This window comes from Sciurus vulgaris (assembly GCF_902686455.1).
Source record: "Sciurus vulgaris genome assembly, chromosome: 13".
Lineage (NCBI taxonomy): Eukaryota > Metazoa > Chordata > Mammalia > Rodentia > Sciuridae > Sciurus > Sciurus vulgaris.
In genome coordinates, this window is record NC_136474.1 from 25,255,608 (window position 1) to 25,272,893 (window position 17,286).

Consider the following 17,286-nt stretch of genomic DNA (forward strand, 5'->3'; position numbering starts at 1 on the left):
AGTGAATATAATGTTATTAGCATTCATTCATTTTAATAAAAGTTCATTAAGCACCAGATCTGTGCCAGAACTACAAACAGACAAATAAAATTCAGTTTCTCCCCTCAAGGAATTCTTGTAGTCTAAATCAGCAGAAATGGCAGCCAATAAGCAGCTAGAACACAAGTGGGTTTGCTGCACAGAAATGTACACAGGCAGGCTGATACTGGAAGAGGCCACAAACCCTTACTTGTTGAGGTCAGGAAGTGCACCCATGCTGACATCTGTAGAAAGTAGAAAAGAGGAAGGTGGAACAGAGGTCAGGTGTTCCAGGCAAGGGGCACAGCTTACCTTGGGAGGAATGGGGTAGATCATTTAGAAAACTTACACTTGGTTCCTTTTGGCTGGAGCTTAGAGCGAGGGAGAAAGAGAAAAGGTGAGGCGGGATGGACCAAAGAGATTTGATTAGACAAGGAACCAGAATCAGATTAAATAGAGTCTTTTATCACCTAGTGTTTTGGTTTGAATGTGAGGTGGCCCCCAAAAGCACACATGTGAGACAGTGCAAGAAGGTTCAGAGAAGAAATGATTGGGTTGGGGTGCTTTAACTCAATCAGTGAATTAATCACCTGTTGGGATTAAATAAGTGGTAACTGAAGGCAGGTGGGGTGTGACTGGAGGAGGTAGGGCTTTGGGGGTGTGGCTTTGGGGTATGTATTTGTATCTAACTAGTGGAGATCTCTGTCTCTCCCCCTCCCCCTTCTTCCCTTCCCCCCTCCCTCCTCCCACCCCTTCTCCTCTCTTTCCCTGATTCTTGATCATCATGTGAGCTGCTTCCCTCTGCCACACTCTTGTATCATGCTGTTCTGTCTCACCTCGAGCCCCAAGGAATGGAATTGGCTGTCCATGGACTGAAACGCACAGCCCCCAAATAAACTTTTCCTTCTCTACAGTTGTTCTGGTCAGGTTCTTTAGTCACAGCAATGAAAAAGCTGACTAAAACACCTACTAAGATGTTTGTACTTTAATCTGTAATCGAGACAGCCCATTGAGAAATTGTTAAGCCAGTAATTATGGCCCTATTTGCCTTTTATAAATTTCCTTCTAATGGTTGCATTTCTGATTGTTGTATTGGTTATCTAGTACTGTGTAAGAAATTTTCACAAATTAGTAACTCTAAATAACCTACACTTACTATTTTGCAGCTACTCAGGGTTAGGCATTTGACATGGCTTTGTTTGATTGCCTGCTTCAGACTCTCATCTGAAAGCTGCATTTGAAGTACAGCCAGAACTCTCATTTCAAGGGTCAAGTGGGAAGATTCGTTGACAGCATCCAGATCCTTGCAGAATTGGGAACTAAAGTCCTCAGTTATTTGCTGTTAGCTGAAGCCCCCATCCTAAATTACATGGTTGTTCTTTCTGATTGCCCCAACCTGAATCTATTGACTATGACTAGTCCCACCTAAACTAAGACAGTCAAGGCAAAGTCCAGACCTCTCTTCAGGCAAACCCATGCCCCCTGTTCCGCACCTCCCCCCCCCCCCCCCCATGTCTATCTCCATCTTTCTTTCTTAATTGCTATACTGGGGATTGAACCTGGTGACAATCCACCTCTGAGCTACATTTCTAGTCTTTTTTATCTTATTTTTTATATTCAGATAGGGTCTTGCTAAGTTGCCCAGGCTGTCCTTGAACTTACGATCCTCCTGCCTTAACCTCCTAAGTAGTTAGTATAACACCTGGCCAAAGCCAAACATTGTATATATAGTTGCCAATATAAAATGCTTAAACCTAAAACAGGTTGTTTTCTGTTCCAGAAGGAAATGTTATGTTTTAGTTAAAAGATTAGGAATGAGGTGAAAACTGCCTACTGCTCAAGAGTAGACATTGTATCCAAAATGAAAGATTTTTATCTGTGGAATTCTTTTAGGTGACCCTGCTGCATTATCCTTTTAGGGGATGTATTTCTTTGAAGGTGCCCATTTGTCTGTGGTTCTTCCTCCCAATTGTTTCTCAGCATAGGCAATCAAAAAAAATTGTGTTAAATGGAACTGAGTTTTGAAAACAAGGGTTATCTGGGAATGAGGCATCTTGGTTCTACTGACAGAGGCCTTATAGCTACCAAATGGACTCTTTCAATAAAAGCTACAAGCCAGAGGAGTCTTTCCTCCATCTCCTTCTCCTTTATCTTCTATCTCTAGAAGTCAGAAGACCTAAGTTCTAGTTTTGATTCTGCATTTACCTGATCTGATCTTAGACACATTCTTTAACTTCTTTAGGCCTCATTCTTTGTTGTTTTGTGTTTGTTTTGTTTACTTTTTAGTTGTTTTTTTTTTTTTTTTTTAATTTTGGTTTTAGGATAGAACTCAGAGGTACTCCATGGCTATGCTGCATCTTTAGCCTATTTTTGTTTTTTTGAGAAAGGATCTCACCAAGTTGCTAAGACTGACCTGGAACTTGGAATTCTCCTGCCTCAGCCCCCTGAGTCATTGGAATTACAGGGGTGCACCACTATGCTAGACTTCTTTATCTGATTGAACTACAATCCAGATACTGTAGACTTCCTCATCCTCTGTACCATTGACATTTTGGACCTGATAATTCTTTTGTTGTTGTGGGATTGTTTTTATTTTTTGTGGTGCTTGGAATGAAACCCAGGGCTTTGGTCTTGCTGGGCCAGCACTCTTCCATGAGCTACACCCTGATAATTCTTTGTTTTGTGGCCTTCATATGCCCTGCAGAATGTTTTTCTGCACCTCTGTCTTGACAACAGTAGATGCCAGTAAGCAGAACTACCCTCATCTGTGGAAATGTCAGGGGTGGCGGAATTGCCCCTTTTGAGAACTGCTGAGTTACTACATATTTATACCTTTCAAAGCCAACATTCTAGGGTATTATGGTAAGCCTATGGTTTAAACCTCATGCTCATGCCTGAATATTGGTCATTTGTTCACACAAGTACCATAAGAACCAAAGTATTTTCCAAACTAAAAGGTGAAATTTAAAGGAAGGGGAATTAGGACTCAAGGAAGAGTTGATGGCAAAAATTTCTTCCTTGTGAATTTGCATTTTCTTAGTAGTGCATAAATCTCTATGATGAATTCGCAGCCTTAACAGGTAAAGTGATATTAGATGTTAGGATTTAATTTTGTTTCCAGCTGCTCTTTATTTCTAAGATTCAGAAAAAATTAATTTGGAATCAGGAAACCAGGGTTTAAGTTCCAGCTGTCCTTGGAGTCATATGAATTCTTTATAACAAAAAGAATATATGGAAAAGACAAGATTTATTTTTTCTTTTTTTCCATAGGGAGCTGGTTAAGTGTGTTACATGATACGCATACGTCTGTATTTTAGTTTAGTAGCCCCAGTGTTGAGGAATAAAGTGAAAACAGATGTATAGTGTTTCAGATAGTATCTAGGCTAAACAGTTTGAAGCACTATTTTGAACAAATTTATGAAACATCTTTAATTTTTATTTCCTTTCTAAAAGCTAAAATGTATGTTATGAATGTTCATTTTTACTTTGTGTGTGTGTGTGGTGCTAGGGGTTGAACCAGGGCCTCACACATGCTAGACAAGCATTCTACCACTGAGCTATATCCCAAGTCCTTAAATGTATGTTCATTATGTGTTTCTTGATTAAATTTGAGTTTATGGTATGATTTGGATTTTTTGTTAATAGTTATAAACAGTTTAGTCTATTAGCTAATACAACTAAATACTTTGTTGTATAATAAGAATAAAGCTCCAATACAGGGAACTCTGCCATCTTTATGAACTAAAGAAAACACTTTATTCTTCAGTTTCTCCTGGGGAAAACATCGAGGTTTTGTTTATGTTTAATGAGAGATACTTGGGATAGGTTTGAGTTGCCAAAGAACAAATGGTTGTTACTCTATCTATTTCTTGAGCCTTTAGCTGGAGGATGTTTTTTGATGCATTGACTTATACACATTGGTAGGGAGGAACCAGAGCAGAGAGGAGTTGTTCTACCTAATAGGAAGAATTTTGGTGAAAGAGCAATCTTGTGAGGGTGACGGACAGAATACTGCCATCCTCACCCTGGTGAACCATCTTTGGAAAGATGTGAACTGTTTTTCACATGATAGTTGCATTGGAAAGCTGAACTATCCAACAGTGACTATGCATTTCTTTTTTTGTGTAGAATAAACACCCTGCTCAAACCATTCATAACATGTCTTGTCCAACAATCTTCTGTATGAATAGAATGTTGGAAGGAACTCAGAAGAGTTGCTGACTCCTTTGTGTGCACCCTCCAGTACAGGAAAGCCTACACGAGCACCCCGGAGTGTGCAGCACTGAGACCTGTGGGCTGCAGGCTGGACCTCCTGAGCAAGAGTTGTTTACTGGATACCTGTGACTGGCATGCATTTTCTATCTTTGTATCAACTGTGTAAGAGCCATCTTCCTTTAAAAGAGGGCTGGGGATGTGGCTCAGTGGTAGGGTGCTTGCCTGGCATGTGTGAGACCCTGCAGCACAAAAAAAAACAAAACAAAACTGGAAAAGGGAGGCTTGGAAAAACCAAATAACCTACTCAAAGTCCTAGCTTAGAAGTGTTTAGTCAGACTTCATACTCATATATTTGATATCAAATTTCTTGTTTTGAGTTGATAAATTGTGTAGTTTTATTCTTTGATAAGGATGTTCTTTGAGAATTAAATTATTTTCTTTTACTAGTTTAGGAAGAGATAAAAATAGAAGCTCCAGAACTCTGAAAATTAGAGGATTTTTTAACTTTTTAAACTGTGTAAGAGTTCAAACGAGTAATTACTACTACTTTATGTTAACGTCAGCCAAGAGCTTTTTTCTCCACTACTGTTGGTCAGTTCCTCTCACACATCAGGATCACTTCTTTCTGGGCTGGGGTTGGGGCTCAGTGGCAGAGTGCATGCCTGGCATGTGTGAATCACTGGGTTCGATCCTCAGTACCACAAAAAAATGAATAAATAAAATCAAGGTATTGTGTCCATCTACAACTAAAAACAATATTAAATACAAAAAGATCACTTCTTTTTGTACCCTTCAACTACTTCAGCAGGTCCTCACCAGAGGTAAGAGTTGTGTAAATCTGTGCTCACGTGATTTTTCATAGTTGTTGCCTTTACAGCATTTTCTTTCTTTCTTCTTTGTGATAGGAGTTGTTTGGCCCTTCTTTATTTTTTGGTACCAGGGATTGAACCCAGCGAACCACAGGGCTGGGGAGCCTTTTTTATTTTTTTATTTTTTTTGAGACAGAGTCTTGCTAACTTGCTGAGACTGAGTTTGAACTTGCAGTGCTCCTGCTTTGGCCTCTGAGCTGCTGGGATTACAGATGTGTGCCAGTGTGCCTGACCATAATACCTGCTTTTCTGAGCTAATTCACATTCAATACAATTCAGCCTTTAAAAGTATACCTACAGTTCAGGGACTGGGGTTGTGGCTCAGTGGTAGAGTGCTTGCCTAGCATGTGTGGGGCCCTGGGTTCGATCCTCAGCACCACATAAAAATAAATAAATAAAATAAAGGTATTGTGTTCATTTAGAACTAAGACAAATTTTTTTTTAAAAAAGCATACAGTTCAGTAGACTTTAGTATTTTCAGGTGTTTATGTAACCATCAGCATAATCATCTTAGGTTTTCTTTCATCACCCCTAAAAGAAACCCTGCACCCCTTAGGAGTCACTCCCCATTTTTTCCCTATTTCCCTACCCGCTGCCTTAGACAGCCAGTAATCTTTTTGTCTCTTTAAGTTTCCATGTTCTGCACATTACATATAAATGAAACCATACAGCATGTGTTCTGTGGCTGACTTTTACCATCATAATGTTTATAAAGATTTATTCAAGTTGTAGCATGTGTTAGTGCTTCATTCCTTCGTGTGGCTGAATAATATTCCACTATATAGATAAACCACATTTTGCTTATCTTTTCATCTATTGATGGACACTTCAGTGATTTCCTCTTTTGACTCTTATGGATGCTGTGAACATTCATGTACACATTTTTGTGTGAACATTGTGTTCAGTTTTCTTGGGTTTGTACATGGAAGTGGAGTTACTGTTTTTATGCATAACTTTAGCTTTTGAAGAACCACCATAAAAATGCATAATAAATGTTTGAATTTATGGCCCTGTTTTTAAATTTTTCAAGAAAGAAATGTGGACTTTTGTATTTTTAAACCTCCGAAAGTTTGCTTTCCTCAAATCACTAGCATTTTATTCTAACCTTAACTCACACTTGTGTCGTACCTCACAGTTGCACACTGTACTGTTTCTTGGTCTCTCTCATTTTTCTTTTTCTTTTTTTTATGGTACTGGGGATTTAACCCAGGGCCTTGTGCTTGCAAGGCAAGCACTCTACCAACTGAGCTATCTCCCCAGCCATCTCATTGCTAAGCCCTGTATATGAAATGGCCTGATGATTAAACAAATGAATAGAGTTTTGTTCATGTTCAGTCTGAATTATTAAGGTTTTTCTGTCAACAGGTAATTGTTCTGTTCTGGTAATGCTAATAGCCTATTGAAAGATATAAAGAACACTTAGTGGCTTCATTTTGTACTGATGTCTCCAGGAAAAATAAAAGCCTCAGAAGCTTGAATACTACTAAAATAGAGTTTTACCTGTCTGATTATTGCATAATGTCCAAATTGTTATCATGTGTTTGGGGTTCTTTATATAATACAGTAGCATCAGATTGGTATGCATTTCTTATCTGAGGAAGTCTATGAAATGTTTCGTAAATCAAGAGAGTTCATCACAGCAGTTAGAATCTTTGTCATAAGGCACACTTAAAATACTTCAAAATGATAGATTAAAGAATGAGTGAGTTTTAAGGTTTCAGAGAAGGTGTTAAAACTTGTCTATCCTTCAAATTATAAAGGACCTGTGTTCACCTTTAACACTATGTCAATAGACACTTTAGCACAAAGTAAATAACCACTATAATGTGCTAGGAAAACAGAAAGGCTTTTTAATATTTAAATAACTTATTTTGGCAACATTAACTTAACCTTGTGAACAAAGCAGTTATTTATCAGCAAATCCTTATGTAACTGAACAAAAAAGCTTTCTCTAGTTTAGTCTACTATAAAAACATTTATTCCACTTAAAATGGAACACAATGAAGATTGGTTTGGACTATTTCTAAATTTTGCTAAAAAGATAAACTGCACTGAGATAATCTGGTGGTTTTTAGTTACCTCTTTGATGCTTTAAGAGAAAAACATGAACACATGATTTTATAAATCTGTGTGCTTTGGTTTCTCAGTAAGATGGCCTCTTGGAAATAAAACATATTCTGTGCTCTAAGAGGCAAGGGAATGCTGTAACGAGTAAGCAGTAGCTACAAGTGTGAAGGCTTATCTGGACACCAAGTCAAAGAAGACAATCTATTCCTTAAGTGAATGTTTGCTCTTAACATTCACATGCCTGCCTGTCTTCAGATGTCCTCCTAGTGATGGAATGGACTTGGCTCTGGTCTCCTGGCTAATGGGGCTTTCTTTATCATTCTTACGGAAATTACTGTAATAAGAATCAGCATGCTCACTCTTTTTCCCAGCATGATGATGTTTATAAGTTTAAAAAGAGTATAATAAGCCATTGAATTTAGTTTTTTTATTCCCACTTATTCTATTATTTCTAAAAGTATGTATCATTTTGAGTAATTCTAATGCTATGCGATGAGGCAGTTGTTAAATGCAATTCTGATTTTATACTAGTACATAATTCTAGATATATTATTTCACACAATTATGTGTTCAGTTACTTATAAGTTTTATGAAGTCATAAACATATACCTATATAATTTCTTGCCATTCTTGAGTTTCATAGTAATGGGGGTTGAAGTGCTCTTCTGTCCCTTCTGTTTCTTGGTCTTCATGAGGGTTGTCATGCCCATCCCCGTCATCATCATCATCATCATCATCATCTTGAAATCTCCCAAAAACTTGGGTCTTCAGTTGTATTGTTTGACCATTAGCACCTCTTTGTTCACCATAATAAATACTATGTATATGAGGGAAGCAGGAGAAGATATAGGAACTTATGGGTTCTTTTAGCTTATTTTGGTCCACACGAAGATATGTTAAATGGTGAAGATGTAGTGGGTCAATAGAGGGACACATCATTGTCACATTGATATCTGAAAAATATAAATTTTTAAAATTAATGCCAGATTAGATTCATAATTCTATATTGGGTTTTATGTTACATGGAATAGTTTTATTAAAATATAAGTGGTTTTAGGTTTAATTAGTATTTATACTAATAAGAAAATAAAATGAATTTTTCAAAGTAAATATGGATTTATTGACTTTTCCGATTACTTAATAAATTCTTACTAGAACCAAAGTAAAAATTATTCATAGTCCCACTACTCAGGATACTTATATTTCTTTATATACTCTATTAGTATTATTTCCCAATATTCAAGATGATAAAAATTCTTATAGGAAAGACTAAACTCTTAATGGAAAACCTTTTTCTGGGGTCAGTTCCTACCTTTTCCTTAGACAATTTCAAAGCAGCCCTTTCCAACAATTTATAAAGCATAGATTATTAACAGTTTATTTTTCAAAGAGTCAAAGTACCTTTCTTATTCATTAAAATATAATAAAATTTTACATACTTTCTATTTCATTATTTTCTAGGTATAGGTGTTCCAAATTTCTTGGAATGTAAAATGCTTGCTTCAATCTGTTGTGTCCAACATTGAGCTCTATAAGGTTGGAAAGGTTAAAGATGTTATGTGGGATGTCTTGCAGTTTGTTATGTGACAATCTTAGAGCATGAAGTTTTGGAAGTTTGTCAAAGTATTTGTCTGTTATAGAAGAAATTGAATTATTTTCTAAAGATAGGTACATAAGTGAAGAAGGCAATCCAGGAGGCATTGATTCTAATCTGTTATGACATAGGTTGAGCTGCATTAATTTTTCCATTTTGGCAAGGTTTTTTCCTTTGAACACAGAATCATGAAGGTGATTATAACAGAGATCGAGCATGGTCAAGTTTACCAGCCCATCCATGGCACTTGTCTGCACTGTGGAGATTTCATTGTAACCAAGGAGGAGTCTTTCCAGAGACTTAGGAAGAGGAAATGGAAATTCTTCTAAATTGTTATGCTCTAGATGCAGTTGTAGTAGATTTGAAAACTTTGCAAACACACCATAATCGATCTTTTGAGATTTAATTTTGTTGTGGCTGAGGTTAATTTCTTTAAGATGAGTTGCATTGATGAATGAATTTGTAGTCACAGCCTCAATTTCATTGAACTGAAGGTAAAGTTGCTGGATATGCATTGGAATATTTGGAATAGTCTTGAGTTTGCGATTGTCACAGTACATTGATGACGGAAAGTTAGTTGGACAGAAGCATTCACGGGCACAACCTAAACTATGCTGATAAATCCCATATTCTACATTTTGACGAAATTGGAATTCTGGTTCATAATCCTCATTTGGTTCTTGGTCATAATCTTCATCCCACTGATAATTTTCATATTGGCAATGTACTTTGTCTCCAAAAAAGAAGAAAAGGACATATACTAGACTTAAAAATCCCATGTTCTTTTTTCTTTTTTTTTTTTCTTTTTTTATCCTATTGCAAGGAGAAAAGGAAATATATTGTGGGAAAAAATGAATAAACCTTAGAATTCTCATTTAAATTGACAGTTATATAAAATGTATTATGTTTTATGTAAGAGAATATTCAGAAGAATGGTCAGTGCTGAAACCAAAATTAATGTTTATGTACCAATGAAGCAGAAAATGAAGCAGAATTTAAAAAAATCATATTGCAGTGAACCAGAGTCAAAATTTATATATAAATATATATGTGTGTGTGTGTATATATATATATATGTATAAATATACATATGTGTATATATATGTTTCCAGAGGCAAACATTCTATCACTGAGCCACACCCCAGGCCCTGGTGTTGAATGCTTTTTACTGAGTTACTTACCATTCTCTTTTATGAGTACCTCGGTTATTTTGCTTAGTACCCTGTTATTAGCCTACTCAGCTACCTGGCATTACTTAACTATAGTCAGGTGCTCCCTCCACTTTAAGCGTTGGGTGGTGTTACCAGCCATTCCATTCTTTAGTGATGTTCACTACCTATGAGAGGAGAGACCTATGTTTCAGTTACAGTGCTTTTTCCAGTTAGATTCCTAGTGTAAAGTCAAAATCTTCATCTCTACAACTTCTATTACTGACAACCTTTTCTCCTCTTGAAAGAACACAGAATATTCCATTTTATGTGATAATGCGTGATACTTAAAAACACCAACTGTTTCTTCTAAGATGCTTTCTAAGTCTATTTTGCACCTTCAGATTGTCTTCATGAAACAGTTTCCAGAATCTAATTATTTGTCCTCTGACTCTGCTTGAATAACTTCCTCAAATACAATATTTATATCCTACCAAGTTTTAGTTTCTAATAGATGAATCTTTATATTTCTTCCTAACCTTCTTATTTCCGCTAATATTTTTAGTTAATTTCTAGGTATACCGATATTCACAACACTCTCACTGTCATCCAGGAGTTTAAAGTCTAGTGGAGGATCAGAGAGGCATGGAGTGCAGTGCAGCAGGACATTGTGTGGAGTAGGATTGTAAGGGGAAGTTTTCTTATACAATTAATACTTGTTTTGCTGAAACTCAGAGAAGAGTATTATATCTTGAGGAGACTGCAAGTCTGCATTTCAGTCCTGTTAGTGAACAAATGTGGCTCTTACTTCAGTAAAATAAGAATTGGATGGTATTGCATGGTAGCATGTGCCTACGGTCCCAGCTACGTGGGAGACTAAGTCAGGAGGCTCACTTGAGCGTAGGAGTTCAAGACCAGCTTGGATCAGACTGTCTCAAGTAAATAAAATGAAAGTTACAAAATTATGGTTGAAATTATACCTTGCCTGCAAATCTCACCTAGTAGTTGTTGGTATCAAATGAGATATGCATGTAAAAGTACTTTGCAAATTGAAAACTTGCTGTACACAGGTGGAATGAGTGTATTGTTTAGGAAAAAGTTAAAAGATTTTACCTCTTAATTTTTTTTTCCCCTGAGACCTTTTTCTCTACCCTTCTTCTAATCCAGGGTTTCATGAGAGAACGAATGTTTGTAATGAACTGACTTATCTCCTATTCTTCTAGAACAGTACTATTTTTTATCAGTATAATTGAGAAGATGCTACTTGAATCATTTTCTCTTAACAGAACACCATTTGAGAAAATCTGAGTTTCTGGTCAGAAATTTTAAAAAATGCATGCAATGTAAATATTGTATGTTTAGGATTTGAAGCAGTTACTCAAATGGAGTCAGAGATCCTTGATTCCTTTTCCTTCCATGATCTTGTCCTCCATTTTTCCCGTGTACCCACATCTTGGGTCTGGTCATTATCAGTATAGTAACCCCCTCATATTCAATTTTGAGCATCTCACACTCTGACCACTGTCTTCATATAGTAATTTCAAATGCAATAATTCTTCAGTTTCAGTGAAATGTAAAATATATTCATCCTACTGTCTTTTCATTGCACTTCATCCTTCACTCCCAATATCATGAAGATATGCCACTCTTTGGCATTTATCCTAAATAATTAAAGTCATCATACTACAGTGATACATGCATACCCATGTTTATAGCAACACAATTCACAATAGCCAAACTATGGAACCAGCCTAGGTGTTCATCAGTAGATGAATGGATAAAGAAAATGAGGTATATATATACAATGGAGTTTTATTCAGCCATAAAGAAAAATGAAATTATGTCATTTGCAGGAAAATAGATGGAACTTGAGAACATTATGTTAAGTGAAATAAGCCAAACTCAAAAGCCAAGGGTCATATGTTTTCTCTCATATGTGGAAGCTGGAGAGGAAAAAGGAAAAGAGGCAGGAGAGACCAGGGGGAGGGAAGAGAGGAGGGAAAGTGGAAATACTGGGGAATGGTGTTGGCCAAATTATATTGTACACATGTTCAAATATGTAACAACAAATCCCACCATATGTACAATTATAATGCAGCAATAAATATGGAGGAAAAATAATAAGTACAGGTTAAAAAAAACAGGATCAAGCCACTGGTCTCACTCAGTTCTCAACTACTGCCTTAAGCCTTTCACAGCTGTTTTACCTTATTTAATCCCCTTTCCCCTCTCATCCACTATCTTTTTTCCTTCTTTCATGTTTGTAAAACCTCATCCCCCTTTATTGTTTATGGATGATGGCCTTGCTTCCTTTTTTTAATCAAGAAAATAGGATCAACTAATTCCAATATATTTATCCTTACCTACAAGAAAATGCAAAACAATGGTTAATCTCGTTAGCAGTATGTGATTTTCAAATAATTGATGTTTCTTTTTGCAGATCTAAATATATTACATCTATTGTTCATTCCACATCTTTGAAGGAATGTTAGGGTTCTCATAGACTGAGGTGAGGAAGGTTATTTGCAATTGGAAGAGCTGAGTAACAGCATAGAAGCAACAGAGTATGAATTGTTTGAGAAATGGTGGTTAACTGTTGAGGGAGCAAAATAAGACTACTAAAGCCAGAATCTGAAATGCATAAATTCTCACCTAAAGAATTTTCACTCTGGAAGTGAATGCTTAATTTAGTTAATGAATTTGAGCTGTGATCTTTATACTGCATACTTCATACTGCAGTGTCACTGGGTGAAGTAGGAGAGAGTCTCCAAGAGGAGCCAGAGTGAACAAGTTACGATTCCATCCCCGCAGGGCATCCCTCAGGGCAGAGTTGAGAGCAAGCCAGCTCTCTGTGCCAGGCTGGAAGCTCCCCATGAGTCTGCTTCATGGAGCTTTTTTACCTGCTGTAGTTATTCTACTAGGTACTGTGAGTGATATGTTTAGTAAAGGACTTTACAAATACTAGTGGTTAGTTTGATTGAGTTACTTTAGTTTATATATGTCTTGAATTATTTCTGTGAAGCACTGTGCTAAATTGGAGAGGAACACAGAAATGAAGAGGACATGAAGACATGGTCCCTTCTATAAAGAGAAATGTTTTAATGGAAGAGAGAGACACCACAAAATGAACCTTAACCTAAGGCAGAGGGTCGTATGGTTTCCAGCAGGGACAGGCAATGCTGTGAGGCCCAGTAGCTCGACCCTACTCCAGGGAGGCAGGGAAGTCTTTTTTTTTTTTTTTTTTTTTGTGGTGCTGGGGATTGAACCCAGGGCCTTGTACTTGCAAGGCAAGCACTCTACCAACTGAGCTATCTCCCCAGCCTAGGAAGTCTTTTTTAGGCATTATTTAACCTAGACTTTGGGAGATTAGCAGAAATGGGTAAAGAAAATCCTATACATCTTATTGTGGATTCTATTTTATAGGAAATTTTATAGGATTTTATTATTCATTATACTATAGTATATGAATTTTTAAAACATTGGTCATTCATATTTCATTTTAGCTGCCCTACAGCCACTAGAGTTGGGGACTGTAAAACTGCTACCTTCCCAGAAGATGCAGGTGGAAGCTGAGAGGTGGAGACAGGCCATAGCATTGAGCTGGGCCACACAGGAGCCTGCAGCTGACTTTCACACAGGATTTTTTTTTTTTTTTGTACCAGGGATTGAACCCAAGGGTGCTTAACCACTGAACCCCATCCCCAGCCCTTTTTTTTTTATTTTATTTTTTTTTAGAGACTGGGTCTCACTAAGTTGCTTATATAGCCTCACTAAATTGCTGAGTCTGGTTTTGATCCTCACACCTCAGCTTCCCAAGCTGCTGGGATTACTGACGTGCACCACCACACCTGGCTCACACAGGAAATTTAAAAATAGTGTCACTCATTGACATTCAGTCTGAATTTTATCCAGTGTTAATAACATTAGAAATCATAGTTTAGCAAATTTACATTTGAGAATTAGAGTATGTTGTTCAATAATTGTGAAAAATTTAGGGGAAAAAAAGGATATGTGGATGATATCTTTGACCTACACTTAATTACATACCTTTGACTAAAATCAAAACTGGGACCTCTCTGAATATAAAGGAATTCTTCATGCTGTCAGGTTTTGTTCTTCGTGGGCACCTAAGCAGAAGATTTTTCCCTGAAGAGCAATTTCTCCTCTAAGCCTGAACTCCTTTTAAATATTCCCTCCGTATTTGTAACCGTCTAGTGCCACTTTGATCGGTTCCTTCTTAATCAAGTGGTTTCCTGTCTGAAACCAGCCTCTTTCTATCCTTATGCCCATCAGCTGTGATGTCCTTATGATAATTTTTCCTGTTATAATCTTATTTCAATTTATCCAACTAATCACAACTATTTGCTAAAAATATTTTTGTTACTTTCACTTTCACGTTCTACAGTCTATACCTTGTTCCTTCTAGGACTACTCACTGCAGAACTTTAGAACACACATCAGTCATCTCATTTCCCAGCCCCTAATTTATTTTTTTTGTTGTAGTAGGGATTGAATCCAGAGCCTCACATGTGCTAGGCAAGTGCTCTACCATTGGGCTATACCCCTCACCCTGCAAGCTCTAATTTCTAACAAAATTAAGTATGATGCACTATTTAAAAAAGTGCTCAAAGTTTGTTTGAATGGATGATTGAATTAATAAGTTACAGATTTCATCTTGTTAGCAAGGCTCCTCTTTACTAATTTTGATTATCTCTAGGTATTTATTTCACAATTGTGATTTCTTCAAATGAACATAAAGAACTTGGCTGTTGTCTTTTCAATGAATATTTTGCCTCAACAATACACTGTATTCCTCACTTTTTTATTACACTGTCTAGTAGAAAAATAACAAAAAGAAAATAAAACTTACAACAAAGTAAAATATATAGTTTCTAAACATTATCCATTAATGTGAATTTTCATACCATATTTCAATAAAAGCTTCTATATCATAATATTTCTCTTGTAGAAAAGCACTCATGCCTTCATGCAGACAGGTTCTGAATGAAATTATTTATAAAAATGAGGTATATTTACTTTGGAAAATTTAAAAAAGTCATGGCATTTTATCATTTTAAGGCTGCCATAGAAGCTAGCATTGTAAAAGACAAAACATTAGTATGTTTCAGGTTTTATCCAAAACAGTTTTAAATTTCTGAAATTCTTTTGCTTTTTAAGATAATCTCAATTATTTTTAGCCATAATACATTTAATTATTGATTACCATAAACTCAAGTAACTGGAGTAGATCCTTCAATAGATTGAATAAAGCATTCGTCTTCCCTTTCATAAAAGGGTAAATGAAAACAAGAGATTCTGTGTCAGGAATTTGATCAATAGAGAAATTTTGAGAAAATCTTGAGATCAAAGACATTAGATTTTTTTGTCATTTAAAACTGAGAGAAAAAAAGAACCAAGAAAGAGAGAGATGACTGTTTAACATGATACTCTTTTCTTTCTTGAAATTAAAAAAAAAATCTAAACAAAATTGTTGGGTATCTTATATTACAAATTTAAACTCACATTTTTTTCCCTGAATTTGCTTAATCAAAATTTTAATGTAACTATTACTAAATTTTGCTTCCCAAAATTGTGCTTTTATGGTAGCTGCAGTCTATTTTAACATTAAACAAATCTAAAGTACTTTTTAATTTTAACAGTAGGAATAAATTCTTCAAAAATTGAAAATTATTTTATCATCATACCTGTTGAATTTGCTTTAGTTTTCAAGGGTTGATGAATTTGCAAATCCTTTAAATGAATCAGAAATTCCTAAATTCTTTAACTCAGTCTCTTAAAAATCCACAGTAACTCTGTGTCCAGACAGGGTTGTCCCTTGAATTACTGTAGCAATTTAAGCAAATACAATCTGCTTGGAAAACACTTGGGTTGAATTAAAATTATGTATTTCTTTTCATTACACAAAACTTTGTGGATTCAAATTAAGATGTTTGTGTTCTTGGTCAGATTTATGTGGCTTACTTCTTTCTCTTCCCCTTAATTTTGGTTTGAGGTGTGGCAAGAATTTCCTCTAATATGAAAGGCAAACAGAACTAAATGAAACAGCATGTACTGATTACTGTTTTTATTTTCATTTTCATGCCAAAGAATTCTTCAAATTAAGGTCCACTGTGACAAGGAGGCCAGTGTCTCAGCAATTTAAGGTGGAACTAAGAATTGTCTTTAGTCCCTGGATTGCCCAACACCTTAAGCTCACATCAGTGCTTCCCTTTGTTAAAGCAAGGAATCAGAATAAGAAACATATGGCACTTCATATCAAGTTTATTCTTTTTTTTTTTTTTTTTAAGAGATTGAACCACTGAGATACATCCCCAGTTCCCCCCCCACCCACACACTTTTTTTTGGTACCAGGGATTGAACCCAGAGATGCTTAACCACTGAACCACATCCCCAGCCTTTTTGTTTTGTTTTGTTTAAACAGGTTCTCACTAGGTTGTTTAGGGCCTTGTTAAATTGCTGAGGCTTGCTTTAAACTTGCATTCCTTCTGCCTCAGCCTCTTAAGTCACTGGGATTATAGGCACGAGCCACTGCGACTGGCTCAAGTGTATTTTTTAAACATAGTGGAAAGTCATTGTTTTCACAAATTAAAGATAACTTTCCATACAAAATTTGATACCTTCTTTTCTATTAGTTATCCTCTTTTTCATCTTGCTCTTGAATATACTCATTAGACCACTTAGTGACCTTTAAAATAAAAATGAATCCCTTGCTCTGGTAGTCATTGCCTTGCACTTTAAGAGCATATCTAATTTGACTACTTTTAGTAGTATTCAAAATAGCCTTATAGTATTGAATAAGATGGAATGAAAAGATTCTGTTGCCTAATAACTATTGCCTTTATTTTTCAGATTTAGAAAATGTCCCTATTTTACTGAGCCATCTCTCTTAAAGAGTAACAGCTAAGGAGCTTGCTTAGATGCTAAATTTTTGTGCTAATGTTTTCATATTTAAACAGAGTTAACTTGTATCTCTTGGCAATGGGCCCTGAGTTCTTCTGGGGAGGGAGGATTCTTCCAAGCTTGAGCAAATAAGGTAAAGTAAACCCTGGAGTTCATTTTTGGTTCCTCCAGAGTGTTTTCCATTAAGATTTTACCTCCAACTCAAAAGATTTATTTTGTTATGTTTCAGATTTAAGAAAAGTATACAGTGTTTCAAGTGATGCTTTGGCAATATTGTGAAAATCTAGTCTATTATTTGAGACATTGGTATGTAAAACGTGGCAGACCACATTTGGGCCAAGATTCCATTTTGTTGCTGATCTTCTCCATATGTTTCCTATTAGTGTCTTTGTTCTTAAACCTCGGGCTTCCACACAAAGGAAGAGAACAGATCTGTGTACTTTTTCAAAAAGTT

The 17,286-nt window shown here is 36.1% G+C and overlaps 3 protein-coding genes across 3 annotated transcripts in view; 1 reads left to right on the forward strand and 2 right to left on the reverse strand.

The window, feature by feature from the left end:
- The window catches only part of CENPP (centromere protein P), a 246,755-nt gene that overhangs the window by 75,617 nt on the left and 153,852 nt on the right, over positions 1-17,286 (forward strand). The gene's annotated exons all lie outside the window — the stretch shown is intronic.
- The window catches only part of ECM2 (extracellular matrix protein 2), a 97,167-nt gene continuing 87,370 nt past the window's right edge, over positions 7,490-17,286 (reverse strand). The window contains exon 12 of the transcript XR_013758911.1: positions 7,490-7,503. The gene's annotated coding sequence lies outside the window, so the exon portion shown is untranslated. The remainder of the gene's footprint in view (positions 7,504-17,286) is intronic.
- On the reverse strand, positions 7,516-15,960 carry OMD (osteomodulin). Its single transcript, XM_079109448.1, has 3 exons — positions 15,617-15,960; positions 8,609-9,565; positions 7,516-8,122 (listed from the first exon to the last, which is right to left on the reverse strand). The coding sequence occupies exons 2-3, from the start codon at positions 9,540-9,542 to the stop codon at positions 7,779-7,781; spliced, it is 1,278 nt and encodes a 425-aa protein (XP_078965574.1). The 5' UTR covers positions 9,543-9,565; positions 15,617-15,960; the 3' UTR covers positions 7,516-7,778.

What these genes read in the sequence shown, in the direction of transcription:
- OMD (XM_079109448.1), bottom strand. Translation starts at nt 9,542, where the DNA reads ATGGGATTTTTAAGTCTAGTATATGTCCTTTTCTTCTTTTTTGGAGAC. An exon ending in AGAAAATAATGAAATAGAAA is followed by an intron (nt 8,123 to 8,608) that starts GTATGTAAAATT and finishes TATATTTTTCAG; the next exon opens with ATATCAATGTGACAATGATG.